This window comes from Poecilia reticulata, linkage group LG1 (assembly GCF_000633615.1).
Source record: "Poecilia reticulata strain Guanapo linkage group LG1, Guppy_female_1.0+MT, whole genome shotgun sequence".
NCBI classification, from domain to species: domain Eukaryota; kingdom Metazoa; phylum Chordata; class Actinopteri; order Cyprinodontiformes; family Poeciliidae; genus Poecilia; species Poecilia reticulata.
Window position 1 is genome coordinate 10483553 of NC_024331.1, and position 19695 is coordinate 10503247.

Sequence of the window (19695 nt, forward strand, 5' to 3'; positions counted from 1 at the left end):
TTCTATAAGCTGACTAATTTCTTTAGTAATTATTTCTGACTTTTTAATGCTTTATCTTGTAAACCGGGTGGGCAGAGTAATTTGAATGAATATGATGGTGACACACAGGTGGGTCTGATTAGTTGTGCTCACACTTCTTTTTAAAATATGTATCTATTATCCTAATGTTTCTGCTATTTTTCCAGTTTTTTTCTTCCAGGCAAGAAGTCTTCCTCCTTCATGTTGTTGAAAACAAGAGCAGCACCAAAGACACTTCAACAACAGTGATCACAAGACCATCTGTGGCCGCTTTCAATGAACTTTCAAAGCTTCACCTTCAGTGCAAAGTACCGTGAGTATTGTATACTGTCAGTGCTGTTTGATGTTTTGAAATACAAGTAGATTATATACTGCAACTGGTGCTGGTGTTTTTGTAGATTCAAGTGGCATCTAATGTCTTTTAAAATGAATTTGGGGATTATTGATGGCCAGTAGTTTCTGGGGGGGGGAAAAGGTTTTAATTGCTCTAGTGGCTTTTATTTGGTAGTAAATTGACAAAAAAAGTGGGTAATGAGAGAAGGGGAAGACTGGGAAGCGAACCCATGACGGCCTCATTGAAAACTAGAGCCTCCATATGTGGGTTGTGCTTAACCCCTGCACCACCACAACACACTCTGCCTGTAGTATTTTAAAAGTCAGATTCCTATGTTGATATATACTTTACACTGTTCTGTGTTAGATTAACACGTTCATAGTAAAGTATGGTAATTTTCTTGAAATAGCACATTTTCAGGAACAAGGCAATTCATAGTACTTTATATGAGTTAAAAGGAAATGCAAACAAAATAACAAACCAAAGGAAAGAAAACTAATCTAATGTTCTAAAGTATGTAAACTAAATGCTCCTGTTCAGGGCTGCTAAGTATCTAATTCCATTTCTAAATAGTGAGTACTCTACAGTTTCTGATAAAATAAGCTAAAAAGTGACTGATCTAATTCCTTTTCTGGGTTTAAGTGAGTACTCCACAATTCTAAGTTTGTTCTAAATCATTTTCTGGGTTAAAGTAATATAAACTAAGCAGTGTCTGTTCCTGTTAAGTATTTCTGGATTCCAAGTTCGTAGTTATTCTAATTCTGATTCCATTTGTGGGCTTTATAATATTGATCTAAATGGTGCGTACGCCACAATTTCTGATATTACTAATAAACTAAAATAATCCTTTTCTGGGTTAAATAGGGAGTACTCCACCTAAAACAAAAAAGAGGAAGGGACACATTAGGGCAAATGGCAACATTCAGACAAAACAATAGGCAAAACAAAGACCCGAGTGATGCCGGTGACGTCAAAGGGCCATGAAGAAATGTTACTGAGCCCCTGGCAAAGTCCGATAGAGGTGTTATCAAGGCATGATGTCCTTAGGAGAGCTCAGCTTCGCATCTTCTTCAGTTTTGTCAGTTCTGTGATCATGTCAAAACAGAAACTTATATTAAAAGGTGTTTTATATCAGTTTGAAAGTTGTCACCCCAAATGAGAGCCTTGCCACCCCTGCTGCCACCCCAGCTGGCAACTATGATTTCAATAAATGGTTATGAGAAATCGGACATTAAGCGCATGGATCTCTTTATTCAGACAACATTGAATGCAACACAATGTAACCTGACACCTACTGCTGAGTAGCGGGAAGTGCAAGAGAAGGATAGAGCTCGAGGCAGCAGCATTGATATGGATGGATATAAATTACTGAACTGGACATTACGTGACTTATCGTGCACCACACCTGCGCCATTTCTGTCCATTGAGTCAACATTATGGGTGGTCAGAAAATCACCACAGTCACGCAAAGAATCTGAAAAATGGACGCAATATTTAGCGGTTAATTCAACCCTATGAATTAGATAACAAGGGCTTCAGATTTCACAGGTGAGGAAAAAGTTTTAACTTAAAGAAAACATTGAACAAGTGAGCAGTGGATCAGTTATGCTAGCCTAACTGTTGCTAGTCTTCTATTTGATAACCTTAACATGTGCTGCGCAGTTAGGTGTGTTTTGGTTCCATTAGCACTAAAACAGGTCAACCTGCCCACCAAGTCATCAATAGAGCAGGTGTTTAAATCGGCTAATCAAGCACTGCTGTGCTCAGGCGAAAATATATTAATAATGACAATATAGACATCAAGCCTAGCAGCATAATGTAACAGACTGAATGTTCTCTTCTGGTGTTTTTGCTACTTTTTTGTGTGGGAAATGTTTGTTTTTTGGTGTTGATACCCCTGATCGGTAATCTCTGCTCTCTCTGCTCATTTAGCTGTTGTCTGACGGTTGCCATAGCAATGGGTCCGTGTAAAGTCGACACACAGAGCAAGAAAAGGCAGAATAGAAGTGGTGGTTGGTTCCGTTTATCAGCTTTATTGTACCTTTATTGTGGCGCACCGCAGCCGCTGTAATTCATAAAAGTTAAACAAGCAATAAAAACTGAACTAATCAAACTACAGCTCCTACAGCATATTTAAAATAAAACGATTGACCAATATAAGAGAAATTTGCCCCTTCTTGGATCTTGACAGAATTAACAGAAACAAAACTGTTTATAGATTTGTATCACGGAGAATTTATCGAACATCAGTTTTCTCCTCTTTATTTTAAGTCGTATTTAATATATCTGATAACAAATGATGGCGCTACTAATATTTTTGTGACAGATTTCTGCTCGTCCTGTATTGGGGTAAAATGGTTTTCTGGACATAACTCAATGAATCAGCGACTAATAGGTGCTGTCCAATCCAGTAATGCATATCAATTAACAGGAAGTATGAAAGACATAAAAATAATTAACTATACTATATTAAGAAATGATATTTAATCCTCAGTCGTGAGCCGGCATGTCGTGCTTATCAGTGTCTCTCATGGTATGAAGTAGGTTATATAACTCAAAGGGTCTTTCCTAAGGACCCACACTGTTACTGTTGTATCTTTTTTTTTTTTTTTTGCCCCAGCCTGGATTTTTACCCGGGTCTCCCAGGTGAAAGACTTGTGACTTACCCATTGAGCTATACAGTCAGCGCGAGCTATACGGCCCTCGGGGCAGTCACCCCCAAACTGGAGCAGTGGCTAAAACAGATCCCAGGAACAACATCAGACATCTCAGTCCAGAAATGTGCAGTTCTAAGCACAGCCAAGATACTGCGCAGAACTCTCAAGTCCCCAGGCCTCTGGCAGAGGACCCGAGCTCAGAGGATGAAAGAGAGAGACCACCCGCGGAGGGTGAGAAGGGATTTTTTTTTTTTAGCATATATATCAGTAATTCTTGAGAATAGGGACAAAATGGGTTTTAATTTTCACATAATTTATTTTTATTTCTCAACCTTATGTACAAAAAATATGACAAAAAATGTTTTGGAAATGTAAAGATGCTAAGGTACAGGCTCCCAGTTGCAACAATTTTTTTTTTAAATTAAATTTTTAATCAACCTGACATGGAAAGTTGTCATCACCATCTGACAAAAATAAATAAAAAATAATTTTTAATGACCATAATAGTGATATTTTTACTCATTTTACAGACATGCTTCTCAAGAAACAAAATATTAAAACAAAAAACAACAAAAGTCCATCTGACGGAGTTGACACTGCATGACGGAGTTGACACAGAACTGAAGGTGGTGACAAACTAGTGAGTAAAATGAAAAACTTGGTAAATGTGAAGTAATGCAATTTATGTAAAATACATTAAAATGAATTAATTGCACAACTCTGATGGAGTTGACATCTGACGGAGTTGACAAAAAGCCAAACTACCTCAATTTATATGATGTTATTCTGACGGAGGCCATGTTGTATCTCATCAGGTCCATGAAATCTTTATAATATATCAAAATTAAGCTTCCATCCATCCATTTTCTTGCACCCTTTTTCCCTCAGTGGGGTCGGGGGGGGTGCTGGTGCCCATCTCCAGCCAACGTTTTGGGCGAGAGGCGGGGTACACCTTGGACAGGTCGCCAGAGACACACAGGACACACAACCATGCACACACACACTCACACCTAGGGGCAATTTGTAGAGGCCAATTAACCTGACAGTTATGTCTTTGGACTGTGGGAGGAAACCGGAGTACCCGGAGAAAACCCACGCACGCACAGGGAGAACATGCAAACTCCATGCAGAGAGACCCCAGGCCAGGAATCGAACCCAGAACCTTCTTGCTGCAAGGCAACAGCTCTACCAACTGTGCCACTGTGCAGCCCAAAAATTAAGCTTTATTTCACAAAATGTCAAAGTTTTGTAAATTGTCAGTTATGGTGTTGACACATCATGGTTATGACGTGCAACTTAGGAATAAAAAGAAGAAAAAATTAAAGAATAACTTAAGCTAACCAGAGCTAACTAGCCCTCTCAGCAAAGAAAGAGAAAGGAAGTGGTCATGGGGTCCTCTTAAGTTCTGGTGCCCCCAATAATGCCTAATTTTTTTTTACATTCTTTTCATTTCTGACGGTGTTGTCAAAAACTAGGGTCAAATTTCAATGGAGTTGGAAAATATATAAAAATCCTTTTTAATTCAATTTGATACCTTTATAATGATTTATATGACTACTTATACTTGTCATAATATATCATTTTAGTATTTCTTTAATTATTTTAAACTATTATAATGTATTGAGTTCTGCTCCTGGACAAGGGCTTTTACAGGCATCATCCACTGACTACAATGTTTAAAATAAAAAAACATTCAGCAAATACCTGGAAAATATACATTGTTGTGCTCACATGACCCAGGTTAGTTTAGTCAGATATTTGAAAAAATTTTATTTTGTGTATATTTGATTCAAATTTTGTGCTTTATCCATAGGACCTGTTTTGTCCCTATTCTCGAGAATCACTGATATGCTGGCATATGCTGCCATCCCTGAAAAAATCCCTGCCCCCCCCTCTTGCCACCCTATAAATATTTTTCTAGATCCGCCCCTGGACATGATGTACCCCGTCTGACAAGACGCTCACAAACGGACCGTACCACTGGAAGACACCTTCACTCTTAAGACAGTGCTTGTACGCTGAAGAAAAAAAGGGAGCCGTTTGTCCGGTCTGGCCATTATTTATAGACAGGGGTGGGGCTCACCCTGTAGATGGGCGTGGACTAAGCATTTTTTAAGTGCTGTGCTGCACGCGAGGGATAAACCCACTAGTTAATCGCCTTAAAGGGCGAAGCCCATACAAAATAGAACCCCGTGTTCGTGTCTGTTCGTGGCCAGAGCATGTAGGGGAATAGTAACAGCTCACAGTGACTGTATGGTTGGATAGGTTATATTAAATTCATTTAGCTTTTTTATTTTTATTTTTTTAGCATTAAAGTCCCACTGAATAAACATGTTCTGTCCGTGACTCAGCACTGAGCTAGCTGCTAATAACATTAGCGCTCTGAGGACAACCATGCTAGGCATAAAAATAATATATCTTGCGTTACATATGAATGCTTGTCTTTCTAAGTAACTGTCCAATAAAATATCTGAAATTACAATTTAAACCATGCGATCGTTACCTGTTAAAAAGTGGTGCTGCAAACTCTGGCATTGTTACTTTCCGCAAGTCCTGCTTGTAGATTGGTAATCCATTTTTCTCTTTTTTTCAGGAAGCTTTTTTAAAATTGACTCCCTTGTGACCAACTACCTTCAAAACACACAAATGATGTCTTTCTCTCTATTTGAACGGTTGGAACAGCCATACAGGGCACAAACTTTAGACATTTTGATGCTGGATCAACAGAAATAAATGGGGTGAATTTACTTCTGGCCCTCCATGAGCAATGGGTGACGTCGGTGCTATATCAGCTGAAACCCAGCAATGGCATTTATAGTTAAGGTTACATTGGACCCGCCTACAAGAGCATCTTCCAGTTTGTCTGAACGCAACTCAGTGCGCGCAATCCGCGCCAAGTTATAAAGATCCAGAGGTGTATAGGGTGACACACTGCCCCTGCGGTGCGGTCGGCGCGTGCCTCTGCGTGTTCGGTTCAACGCATCAACAATAAACGTAGCTTCAGCAGTTGCTAGCTGTTCCAGGCTCTGAGTTGAAATTGATAGTGTCAAAATGATCCGATCACTCTCCGTGGTTCTGAACTGCTTTGACTTTGTGTTGTCTCATCATTAGTGACCAGTGGCCTGATGTTTCTGTTGTGCTCTTGGTTTGTTGCACTTAATGTCTGATGGATTTCAGAATGACATGGTCATTCTGTGGTTGTGAAACTTGTAGGCTCCACGGTTGCGATCATGTCTATGTTGTAAAGTTCAGCGATGGCATAGTTACTTTAATCGGATTACTGATTACTCCTCAACTTTCACTCGCTGCTAACAACGCTCTGCCACCCAACTGTGAAAATTACATTGAGATGTGCTTAATTGCAAGTTATTTGATATGGAGGACCAAAACCGACATAAGAAATAAAAGCATAAATGCATACTTTAATAAGAAATAAAATCATAAATATGTTTTAATAAGAAATAAAAGCATAAATATACATTTTGTTTTTCCTTGTCCTTATACATTAGTTTCCGTCAAGTAATGTTTGCATTTTCTTTTTCATTTCCCCTAAACATGCGTTCTTGTCAAGAAAAGTTTTTTTTTTTTTTTTTTTTTGCTTCTCCCTTTTCTGCTTGTCTTTTTTCTGCTGCATCATTATGTTAATGAGAAGAGCTGCCTTCTATGTCCAGCTCCTCTACTGTTGGTCAATAGAGCTTTGGAACCAACGTCACTGCGTCAGACGTTGTGGGGCGTTTATGTCTCGCACAGTCACTCGGTGCCATCTTTACAGGTCACAGAGCAAAACAAACTTTATCTCGGTGGTTTTATTGTGTTACCGACTGCAGTGAAGTTAGTTTTGAGTTGGATATTGGATATTCCAATATCTGCCGAGCAAGCAGCATTTAGCTCAAGGTTGATCCAATTTATGAACAATAATTTTGGCCAGCCGTTCTCCAGAAATTTCTAAACCGTTGGTTTAGAAAGACTCCAGGAGTCTTTCTAAACCAAAGACTCCTGTCAAACAAATGTTAAAAAATGCCTTACTAATACAAAAAAGTGGTAATTCACGCTTTTACATGACACACCAACCTCTATTAAAATGTCAAGTCCTATTTTAAATAACTTTAATGTAAAATGTTTTCTTCAATAGCTTCCATATTGTGTGGCACATTGACTAGAAATCAGTGTGCAATTGTACTAAACTCTATATGAGGCACATGCATTTTTATTCCATTTTAACCAAATATTATTTTTGTTACCTATTTTATTAAATTTAGTATTTCTCTTCAATAGCCGGGGCCTCATGCATAATGTGCAGTTTCACACTAAAACTTGGCGTAGAGAAAAATGTTAAAAAGTGCGGCGCACAAAAAAAGTCAGATGCATAAAGCCGTGCACATGCACGTGGCCATGCACCTTTCCTTTATAAATCCTAATTTGCGGGAAATGGAGCGCAGCTGCTGGTTCGCTCTGTCGCTACCTACAAGTACATATGTAAATTAGTACAACTACTCGGAAGTCTGTCACCATGGCAACGTCCTTGTTTGAAGCAGCATAAGTATATATAATAATAATTATACATTTTATTTAAAAGGTGATTTCAGGGCACATACTGTCACCTCACAAAAATAAAAATACATTTAAAACCTGCAGCTGGTGTCTTCCACCAGCTGCAGGTTTAAAGAGGGAAATCCTGGGTTACAGTTACAACAGTAGAAAAAAAACTTTCGTAAGTTGTGTGTTCCAGTATTGTCTGGAAAACTATAAATAGGATTTTACACCCTCTGCCCCCACAGCGTCCAGGTTCTGCGTTACGGCCCTGCGTTTGGTGTCAAGAGCGCAGCGCACAGCACTCCTCCTGCCGCTCTACAACTCGGATAGCTGCTGCAAAGATTTGTGACACTTAATAATTATAATGGTGTTTAGTTGCACAACTTTACAGGCATGTTCATATGTGGCTGTTTTCACGTTGATTACCTTGTTCATATTAGTCTCGATGTTTGCAGTTTGTTTTAGCCCAGTGCTAACCTCATCATGCAGGTTCAGCCCGGTAAGGAGCTTTCACGCTCGCCTCGTAGTAACGCATCACGCTGGTTTTATATCATTTTATTATTATTTTTAGTATTATATTTCCAGTTAAACAATGCACCAAACCACATCAAATGCTTTGTCTACTTAGTCAGCCAGAGTTGATGCGCGCGGCACTGCAGAGATCTGAAAATCTCGAGCAACAAACTTGAGCAACCACAACAGCTTCTGTGATTCTTGGTGCTGGTCCAAGGCTGTATGAGGCCTTGAGCAAAATTTTACTTAAGAGCCCCTCTTGCTGCTAAAAACATCAGCACCTCTAACAGCTTCTGTGTTAGATTTAATGAAATCTGGGAGAGGGTGAGTAGTTTAATTGGCCAATCTAAAAGGCAATCAATTATAATTGCAGTTTACTCATTTGTATTTGTGAACAGAGCTCAAAGTCAAAGATTAAACTCGCATCATCAGATTGTAGCTATGGCAACAAACCAATCTAAATATGAGTATTCTTTGAACTTTTACAAAAGTAAACTTGCCAGCTCCTTAAAATCTTGAATTTAAATTTTAACCAATATAAATATTTTAATTTGCGTATGCTGAAACCATTTTAAATCAAATTCAGCAGCATTGATAATCTCAAACAAATGCTACATTTATACAAGTCCTTCTCAAAAAATTAGCATATTGTGATAAAGTTCATTATTTTCCATAATGTAATGATAAAAATGTAACTGTCATATTTTAGATTCATTGCACACCAACTGAAATATTTCAGGTCTTTTGTTTTAATACTGATAATTTTGGCATACAGCTCATGAAAACCCAAAATCCCTGTCTCAAAAATTTGGCATATCATGAAAAGGTTCTCTGAACGAGCAATTAACCTCATCATCTGATTCAACAAAGTAACTCTAAACACCTGCAAAAGATTCCTGAGACTTTTAAAAACTCCCGGCCTGGTTCATTACTCAACACCGCAATCATGGGTAAGACTGCTTACCTGACTGCTGTCCAGAAGGCCATCATTGACGCCCTCAAGCAAGAGGACAAGACACAGAAAGAAATTTCTGAATGAATAGGCTGTTCCCAGAGTGCTGTATCAAGGCACCTCAGTGGGAAGTCCGTGGGAAGGAAAAAGTGTGGCAGAAAACGCTGCACGACGAGAAGAGGTGAACGGACCCTGAGGAAGATTGTGGAGAAGGGCCGATTCCAGACCTTGGGGGACCTGCGGAAGCAGTGGACTGAGTCTGGAATAGAAACGTCCAGAGCCACCGTGCACAGGCGTGTGCAGGAAATGGGTTACAGGTGCTGCATTCCCCAGGTCAAGCCACTTTTGAACCAGAAATGGTGGCAGAAGCGCCTGACCTGGGCTACAGAGAAGCAGCACTGGACTGTTGCTCAGTGGTCCAAAGTACTTTTTTCAGATGAAAGCAAATTTTCCATGTCATTCAGAAATCAAGGTGCCAGAGACTGGGGAGAAGGAAATGCCAGAAGTCCAGTGTAAAGTACCCACAGTCAGTGATGGTCTGGGGAGCCATGTCAGCTGCTGGTGTTGGTCCACTGTGTTTAATCAAGGGCAGGTCAATGCAGCAGCTATCAGGAGGTTTTGGAGCACTTCATGCTTCCATCTGCTGAAAAGCTTTATGGAGATGAAGATTTAATTTTTCAGCACAACCTGCTCACAGTGCTAAAACCACTGGTATTGCTGTGCTCAATTGGCCTGCCAACTCTCCTGACCTGAACCCCATAGAGAATCTGTGGGATATTGTGAAGAGAAATTTGRGAGACGCAAGACCCAAAACTCTGGATGAGCTTAAGGCCATCGAAGCATCCTGGGCCTCCATAACACCTCAGCAGGGAAACAGGCTGATTGCCTCCACGCCACGCCCCATTGAAGGCTGCAAAAGGATTCATGACCAAGTATTGAGTGCATAACTGAACATAATTATTTTAAGGTCGACTTTTTTGGTATTAAAACCCTTTTCTTTTATTGGTCGGATGAAATATGCTAATTTTTTGAGACAGGGATTTTGGGTTTTTATGAGCTGTATGCCAAAATCATCCGTATTAAAACAATAAAAGACCTAAAATATTTCAGTTGGTGTGCAATGAATCTAAAATATGACAGTTTAATTTTTATTATGGAAAATTAACCTTATCACAATATGCAAATTTTTTGAGAAGGACCTGTATATCTGTGGTCTGTGTTAAAATATTAGCATTTATGGAGCCCTTGAAGCCCTGGGGGTTCCTGAATTAATTTGGATTAAACAGAAGTGCAAATAATTTATATTCATTTTAATTGTATTTTTTGATTACCGTATTTTCCGGACTATAAGCCACACCCCCAATGTAAAAAGAAAATAAAAATCCAGTAAACATACACATATAAGCCGCACCGGGCTATAAGCCACAGATATCTCTGCCGCTGTAGGTTTTCCACAACAATGCAGCATGCAGACCCGAACACCCAAAATTTGAATCATAACAGGTTAATTGAATATTACTTTTATTACGGTTGAAAAAGAAAAAGTTGCTAAGTTTAGATTTAACTTAACCGATTATGGTAGTTTCCGAACGATAACTTCATATCTGCTACTAGCATGTGCTAAATGAAAATGGGCGTTGCTTTCTTTAGATTTCAATGGCAGCTTGCATCCATTATTGTTGCACTACTGCCATCTATTGGATCCTAATATCTATAACTCAAATTCTCATGATTCCAGTATTTAAAAAATGAAAAATCTTTTCCCCCTCGATGCTATTTAACTGATCAACAACATTCTCAAATTTCAATTCCGTATTAAAACCTAATTTCGTTTTAATGGGCACTTCTTTTATTTTCAATATTGACTTCCAATGATTCACTTCCTGCTAAAGAGCCCCCAAGTGGTTGAAGAAAACTCCACATAAGCCGCATGGTTAAAAGCTTAGGAAAAAAGTAGCGGCTTATAGTCCGGAAAATATGGTAGTTGTTTTAAGACTAGTTGTGGATTTAAATAGTGTTTCACTGGTGATGTTACCCCATAACATATAATTACCCAGTAATATTTTTACTTTTCCTGTCTACTTGGCATCTTTAATACAAAAGCACAATGGACTGCTGGTGCCCCGATCACTGGGCTTAGCAAGTTTTCTGGGGGAAACCCTGGAATAGGTTGGTCAAGCTTGTCAATGGCACACAATCAAACAGTTCCATGCAAACGTATTCAGACCTCTTTAAGGTTTTCCCATTTTGTCACAACCACAAACCTTTATATATTCATGTATATCAGGCGATAATGCAATATCAACACATAGTAGTGCCTTTAATGTATGGGTCAACTGACTTTGCCTTCAAAAGACGGAAATTGTTGCCAATGTTCTTTGAAAAATATCTCAACATCAAGTCCATTTTGAAGCCTGGTCCCAGACTCTCCATTGGCCCATTCTAATAAATGAAAATTCTTTACATGAAACCATGTCATTGCAGCTCTGGCTGGATGTTTGTCCTGCAGGTCAGTAAATATCTGCCCAACCTCAAGATTTCTGAATCCTCCAACAGGTTTTGTTCCAGGAGTGACCTGCAGGGGTGACGAGTTCCCTCTGTCTTGCTGAAGAAAAGCATGGTGCTGCTGGCCTACACTCAATGTTTAACAGCAGAGATGTAGAATGTTAAATGTTGCCATCCGCTGGTGTTTTGTATGAAAGAAAAGCTGGTTCATTTTAGCCTCTTTTTCCATATCATACATAATTTCCCTGGGAAATGAACTTCTCAAGACCAGTTGTGTGCAGTGCATTACTACTTATTTGTTTTACCCATTCTCCCACCTGAGCTCTCGGCAGCTCCAACAGTGATACGAAGGCACTCCTGGCTGATTCTCTTGTTAATGCTCTTCTACTCCAAGCTGAAGTTTTGCCATGTTGTTTACATTTTCGGATGATGGATCAATAGGAGCTTGTTGAGATGTTTAACACTAAGGATATTGTTTTTTCCTCAACCTGTCTGCTGTGTTCTCTAGCCTTCTTCATACCGTTTGCTCGCTAATGTTCTCCAACAAGTATCAGAGGCCTTCAAAGAACAGCTATATGTGTCCTGAGAATAAATTATTATATTTACTAGTAATGTGACTGATGAAGGCAATTGGTTCCAGTGGATTTTGTTGGATTTATACTGGGACTATATTACATCCAATTGTATCTACTTGTGACTGGATAATCCTAGACGCATGTTAATGGCAAGAATAAGTAGAACCTTAGATGCATATGTGATCTAATTTCTGGGTTATTAATGCACATAAATCTCCAGTAGAAAAGAATCCAGTTAAATGTGTATGTCCTGAAGTGTTACTTACTCTTCAAGGTAGTTAGGCACTTGAATAACAGGGTCTGAAACATAGTTTAAAAATATTTTTATAAAAAATCACACATTAACAATGAGAGACGGAATGAATACCACCAAAACATTTATATAAACCTTCTCTTAAAGTCCACTTGATGTCTCCCGTCTGCTTGGAGATGGCATGCAGACTGCCGTCTAGGGTGGAGACAAACAGGAGGGACTCCGGGAGTGTGACTGATCTGACTCCTCCAACCTGAAGGATTACAAAGAAAAGCTTTGTCAGTGGTCAGAGAAGGATGTCATATCCAAAGATTTCACCAAACTTTGAGTACTTGACGGGTGAGTGTGAATTGGGAGGGGCAGTAATAACTGTTGTGTTCCTTATTTAGCAGGATATGCTGATTCTCCCTACACTCACCACTAATAAAACACACAATGGTAAAAGTTTTTATAAGTGTGTCTCATGTTGATATTTTACTGATGACAAATTTCATTTGCTATACTTTTTTTATAGTATGGGAAAGTCACTTCATCATTTAAGGCCTTCTTGTCCATATCTCTGAATATTTAAACATAAACATAAAATTGCAATGTTTTGGCAGGCACAAGAACTAAAGAAAAACAGCTTAGACTTGGCCAAAGAAAAACACTGAAAGGCATTCAGAATGTCTGAAAACTAGGAGTGTAGTGATGCAATAATTTCACGATACGATACGATGTGTATCACGATATTTTTTTTTTTTTTTTTGCACGATTCGATGCTCTACGATTCCGTGCCTTTTTACGATTTTCTGAAAGATTTTAGAAGGCCCGAGTGATTTTAGTGACATTTTGTGTTCCATAAACTTGAATTTAGTTAATTGAAAACTGATTAAAAGCACCAACCTCACAATACCTGACTCTGATTGGATAGTCCAACAGTCTGCAGCTGGACAAAATGAATCAAAGATGCAGTGAGAGAATTAGTTTCTGTCATTTAAATTCATGTGGATTTGACATAAAACTCAAAAATTTAAACGGTAATCCAGGAGCATAGTGGGGAGATTATCAGCCTATGTAGACTCTCAATATGCAAATGATTGCATTTATGTTTTTTTCTTTTGGACACTGTGGCTGCATTTTGGAGTAAAAATGCAGCCACAAATGCAGTCTTTGGGACTATGGGGAAAAAGGCTTTTCTACCTTGGCTCCCGGAGTTAGCCGTGGCTGTAAGMTGYTTWCTWCTARCTGCTAAAGTAGTGGCTCCGCCTCACCCCRTAGTGATCGACTCCCTGCAGCTACGCAGCGYCGCTATTCCCCTGCTTGGATCTCTGAGTAGGTGCCTCTCAGACTGCCAGGATCTCATCGTTCTCTCAGTCTCTGATACTCTTTGTTTGTTGCTAATAAGAATGATCGATCAGCCATTGTTATCATGGAAATCCTCACTGCGCCGCGGATTCCGGCTGGGGTTTTTTCCCTCTTCGTTGTCCTGCTCAAAACACAGTGCCGCTGCTGCTGCTTTGGATGTTATCAACCCATGTTCATTCGTCAGGTAATCCTTTATATACAGGACAGAAACCGCTAAGCTAAAAACTAATTACAAAGTGAATACTACCAGTCGAAATTTGCATTAATTTCGCGATCTCACTGCTTTTGCAGCTGCTCCGTTCGCGCCGCTACTCCTTTCCGCTTCCGCTTCTCTTTCACGGTTACTTAAGCAACTTTACTTCGTTTCTCAGCAACAAAATACAGCCCATCGTTATTTATTGAAGATTTTACATTTCCAAAAACATAGGAATCTAATGTTTCATTTCGTACATTTGGAAGCCCATTCCCTCTCACATAATCGGAAAATCCGGGGAATGGCAGCGCTTTTGAGATTTCTCTGACATTCGAAAAATATGGTTAACTAATTTTAGCATAAGTCCGGTTATACTTGGCCTATTAACACAATTTAAAAACTGGTGTGTCGTTTATAATGTGCACTTTAAGCTCAAGTTGAAAGCGAGACTGAGGGAGGCGGAGTCTTGCTGCTACGCCGTAACAAACTAGACGTTAAAAAGAGCTATAAGGCTATGGACCCTTATGGTTTAACGGATTGATACTCGCGGATAAAAAATCGATACCTTCCAGTGGCAGAAAATATCAATATATATCGCCAAATCGATTTTTTTTTTATACAGCCCTACTGAAAACCCAAAGATCGACTAATTTAAAGGAACTAGCAGAACTTTTTCTATAGTAAAATATAATAAAACTTACTTTAGATATACAGTCACCTAAAAGCAATTTGTTTTGAATGTTCTCTATATTATTTGATAAAATAGTATATAACCACCCAAAATTCAGCTTCTTTTGCATATGCCTCAAGTGACAACATATGAAGGCTGTTTAAACAGACGGACAAAACGAAAGTTACGTATATAACTACGGTTCAATGAATCCCAGATGACCGCCAGAGGGCGGTGCTGAAAGCACTGAATGTTCCCTTCACGCATGCGCTGTTCGAGCAATAATGTCAACAGAGTCACACCTGTGACACACCGGATGATCAATCAGAGGCTATATAGCATGACGTTATCCGAGGCTCTGTTCCTACAGAATCTTCTCGCAAAATGCAAGGATTCTGAGTGACGGAGAATCTCTGGCGGTCATCCGGGATTCAGAACCGCAGTTACATACGTAACTTTCGTTTTATTTCATCCCTACTGACCGCCAGAGGGCGGTGCTGAAAGCACTGAATGACTAATACCAGCGATGTCACAAGAAATCCTGAGCACAAACCTCACTGAGGAGGCCCAGAGGACCCTTGTAAAAGAACCTGGTCTAGAGGATGAGAGGAGGCCACATTCACATTGTAAAATCTAGTGAACATGCTCGGAGAAGCCCATGACGCAGCAGCACATGGCTTCCAGTGGAACTCCTCTCAAGGCTGCCCAGGAAGTGGAAACACTCCTGGGAGAGTGTGCCTTCACGCCGACTGGCTGGGCTGGCGCCCTGCAGCGTAGGTGTGACGGATGACATCCACAATAGGAGAGACGCTGTTTGGACAGAGGACAACATAATCTAGGGCCCCCATAACACAAGAACTGCTAGTCTGAGCATCTTATAGCAGCAGTGGCTGCAATATATGCCGCCAATGGACTCACTGGGCACAGCAACTCAGAACTATCACCAGAGACTAGAGGTGTGCCGATCGATCAGGTCACCGATCATAATCGGGCCGATTTTTGTGAAAAAGTGCATGATCGGCGATCATTGGCTCTTGTTGCCGATACCGATCACCTGCATCTCATTTCGCAGCCTGCCTGTGTAGCTGGTCTCCTCTTTCCTTCACACTGCGCAAACGCGCAGSAACAAATCCTAAACGATGTTGAACTATAACGCACTGAGTGAATGGGGACGTTTGCGTGTTGCGGCGGAAAATTGAAGCACGTCAAAATGCATCAACACAACGAAGCTAATACGACATAAAAACAATGGCATACTTGATGCAGTTTGGCTACATCGAGGTTCACTGCAGTAAAAAAGACATACGGAGGATCAGGTAGCAGTTAAAGCAGCGCACAGCTACAAACACTCACCCGGATTATTAGCATGACGGTCAGAAAGCTAAACAAATAACCCGCAAAATTATTTAAGTCTTCGAGCTGCGATGTAAGACGCTGGTTCTGCTCTTGCTGTTGAACCGCTGCTACGCGCTACGCGCTACGGGTAGTAATATTTCACAGACGGAGCGCCGCTTCTGCTCCACCTGGGAGTGACTCTCACACCGAACTTCTGCTTAAAGCTGCAGCATCTAACAAATTTATTTTATTTTTTTTACATGCGTATTAAAACTTTTGCTGTCCTAACATGAGACATAACATCTGAAAAACATAATCAATCTCCTCTGCCTCCTCCCTGTTCTGCATAATTACTCCGCTCAGTCAGAAACAGCCAMTCAGAACTAGCAGTAATCAGCTAGCCGCCATGCTATCAGGAAGTTTTCATTCAGTAACTCTGGATTGTTTATTGTAATGGAACCTGCATTTGCCTTTGAATGCTAAGTTTTATACTTGAATTTTTTTTGGCAATGCTGAGAGGTTTTATTTTGGCCTCTTCAGAGCCTTCATATGTTATCAGTCTGTTAAAGATAGTATTATTGATAGCAGTACAATTTGCACAATGCCTGTTTTGTTTAGTTTTCTTCTTGGAAAAAGTTAAGTTTTTGTCTAAATTAAGGTGAATTCATGGTTCCTATTTCCACATAATATAACTGGTAGTGTTTGATAAAAAAATTTTTTTTTAAATTATGTGATCGGTATCAGTGATCGGTATCAGCAGGAAAAAACCTGATCGGCACATCTCTACCAGAGACGTAGGCTGAAAACACGCCAATCTCAATGGTTGGTTACAAGGAGAATGAGAAAACACTTTAGGGACAAACGCCGGGTTTGGCCACAAGGCATCACCAGAACCATCCATCGGAGACATGATGGGCTGATAGAAGGCACGTAGCCCTCTTACATGAGACAATAGCCAACAAAAAGGCAGTCTTGCACGACAACCACTTGAGGTCCACCTAAATCAAAGGCTGAAATGGAGGGTGGCATAGAGCACTGAGGACCAAGGACAGGTCCCAGACAGGGGCTCGTGGAACCAGTGGCAGCTGCAGTCTACGAACACCACATGCACAAAAAAAGAGAAACCAGATTATGGGTCCTCACTGTACAGCCATCAAGGTCAGCATGACTAGATGATATAGCCACTACCTTAAGTGTCAAAGGAGAGCAGCCATTATCAAGAAGAAACCGAAAAGACTCCAAAAGGGTGTGTACCACACTGGCGACTGGATCATCAATACGGGCAGAATACCAAAGGAAAAAGAGACACCATCCGTTTCCATATTGCTGACGAGTTGAGGTGCCTGACGGAACCTGAATACCCAGTCAGCTGCTATTCAAGCCTCCCAGTGGCCACACCCACAGCTGGAGGCGTTGAGGATCAGAATGCCATATCTAACCCCCCTACTGAGACAGTAAATTCCTCCTGGTTGGAAGACACAATGAGACCTCGTGACCCAGATTCCATAGAAGTGGGAAGCATGGCCGTGCCGGCCAATCCTTTGGCCCATCTCAAGAACTCTTTGAAGAGTCTGCCAAATCAGCGAAATGGGTGGCAAGGCATATAGGAGGACCCTGGGCCAAGGATGGGCCAAGGTGTCCTGGACCAGTGCACCTGTGGCCCCTATAAGGGAAAACCATAGAGGACAAAGGGATGACTCCTCTGTGGCAAACAGGTCGACCTCTGCCTCATCGAAAAGGTCCCAGATCAGGCGGACTATGTCGCTATGGAGGGACCACTCTCCCTGAGCTGCAAAGGGCACAGTGGCAGCAGACCAAGGGTACAACCCGAATAACCATGTTAGTTTGCTCAGCAGCTGCAGGAAGGCGATGCAAGAAAGCTGCCTGTCCAGCCTGAATCGACTCAGCTGAAATGTCATCCACCCTCTGGGCAAATGGGTTGGCTGTCATAGGGGTAGAATCCAGAAGCAACCTAAGAAAAGTGGGTTGCCTGCGATGGAACCAGACAGCTCTTCAAGTTCATCTTGAGACCCCACAGGGGCACATAAGCGAGCAGGCGACTCAAATCGCGAGATGCATGTTCTCGAGACGGGGCGCAGAGAAGCAGATCATCGAGATATGGCAGAACCTACATGCCGTGGCCCTGCAGAAGAGAGAGGGCTGCCTCCACGCACCGAGTGAACACTCTCTGGGAAAGGGAGAGGCCAAATGGGAGCGCACGGAACTACCAACACCCGAAAGGCAAACCTGAAAAAACGCTGATGTTCCACCGCGATGGGTACATGAAAGTACGCATCTGTAAGGTCGATTGATGCAAGCTATTCTCCCTCAGTCACAGCCTGAAGAACCTCTGCTGTTGTGAGGATGTGAAAAGGCAGGACCTTTAATACTGTTGAGTCCCCTGATATCCAAAATGGGACGAAATCCGCCTGTCCTTGTCAGCATGAGGAAATACAATGAATATTATCCTCTGGGTTGCCACAGAGGATGCACTGCCTCGATTGCACCCCCAGCCAGGAGGACCCTGTTCCAGGACTTGAGCTTTCCCCGGGTCGGTGATGACGGTCAGCCTGACCCAATGTGAGATGTGAGGCCACCACCAGAACTGTAGCCAGTAACCATGGGTCAGAGTGGCAACCACCCATGGATCCACAGCGAAAGCAACCCAGTAAATAAGCTGCTGATGAAAAAATTAAAAAAAATCTGATGGCTGGTCTGGTGGACTCACTTCCTCTGCCCACTGCCCCTGGGGTCCTGGGGGGGCGGTGGCCAAGGTCTGTGGCCCGGGTGTGCCTGGTCGGTTGGCGGACCGGCTCACAAAAGTCCCTGCTGGGTACATCATGAGGGCAAGACCCACCAGGCCAAGCAGAACCCCAAGGCGGCAGCTGAATGCTGGGGCCAGCTGATGGGCACCTCCGATTATGAGAAGGAGGGGACCTACCCCTGCTGAGGCCTGAAAGCTGTAGTCTAGTCCGCCGCGCAGAAAGGGCAACCATGAAGTGCGGCAAGGAATTGCCAAGGCGGCCGGCATGTGCTCCGGCATTACAAGATACAGAGGAAGCCATCTGTAATACAACATTGAGCCTGCGGGCACCGAACAGCACGCAGAGCTTCATTCGGAGACACAATGAACGAGGCAACAGTAGGATTGACAGCAGGCATGTGATCCAAGCCCGTCTTGACCGGCTCCTGCATAGCTGCCAACACCTGACCATCGGTGGAGAGATGCGAAAAGGCTCTAGGGTCCCACCGACAAGTAGTGGTGGGATGTTATTGTACTTAAGTAGAGTTTTCGTGTATCTGTACTTTACTTAAGTAGATTTAATAATGGATACTTTCTACTTTTACTCTACTACATTTTACAGTATCTGTACTTTCTACTTCACTACATTTATAGAAAACTGCCGCGTTACTCGTTACATCCAAGTCACATTGAGCTTTTTTCCGTTAAAATGTGACTTAAGGTGGCACCGTAAAATCCGAGCAATAATGTCACTTGCGTGTCTGTTGTCACCCATCGCCTCCAACTTTACTCGCATGCAGAGCTCCAAGAAATGTGCAGTGGTTTCCTCTGAGCGGGAGAAGATGTCTGTCTAATCGATAATAGCTGCATAAATCATAAGATATGGCGACATGTAAAATCAGCAGCGCTTTGCTTTTACAGACGGTGGGACTACTTTGTCCAACTTTGAGCGTCACTTGGAAGGAAAGCTTAAAGAAAGGTAAGACCTGTGGACATGATGCTAGCAAAGCTAGCTGTACAGAGACACATATGTTACATTTGTGATGAAAAAAAGTTGTCACTCATGC

At 41.5% G+C, this 19695-nt stretch overlaps 1 protein-coding gene across 7 annotated transcripts in view; it reads right to left on the bottom strand.

Moving 5' to 3' along the window:
• Nucleotides 1-19695, bottom strand: part of ern2 (endoplasmic reticulum to nucleus signaling 2) — an 84592-nt gene that overhangs the window by 57062 nt on the left and 7835 nt on the right. For all 7 annotated transcript variants that reach the window (XM_008405727.2, XM_008405713.2, XM_008405704.2 and 4 more), the window contains exons 2-3: nt 12476-12593; nt 12354-12387 (exon numbers count right to left, since the gene is read on the bottom strand). Coding sequence is in view for 6 of the 7 variants with exons in the window: in XM_008405713.2 (XP_008403935.1) it covers nt 12354-12387; nt 12476-12593 (152 nt within the window). In the remaining variant the exon portion in view is untranslated. The remainder of the gene's footprint in view (nt 1-12353; nt 12388-12475; nt 12594-19695) is intronic.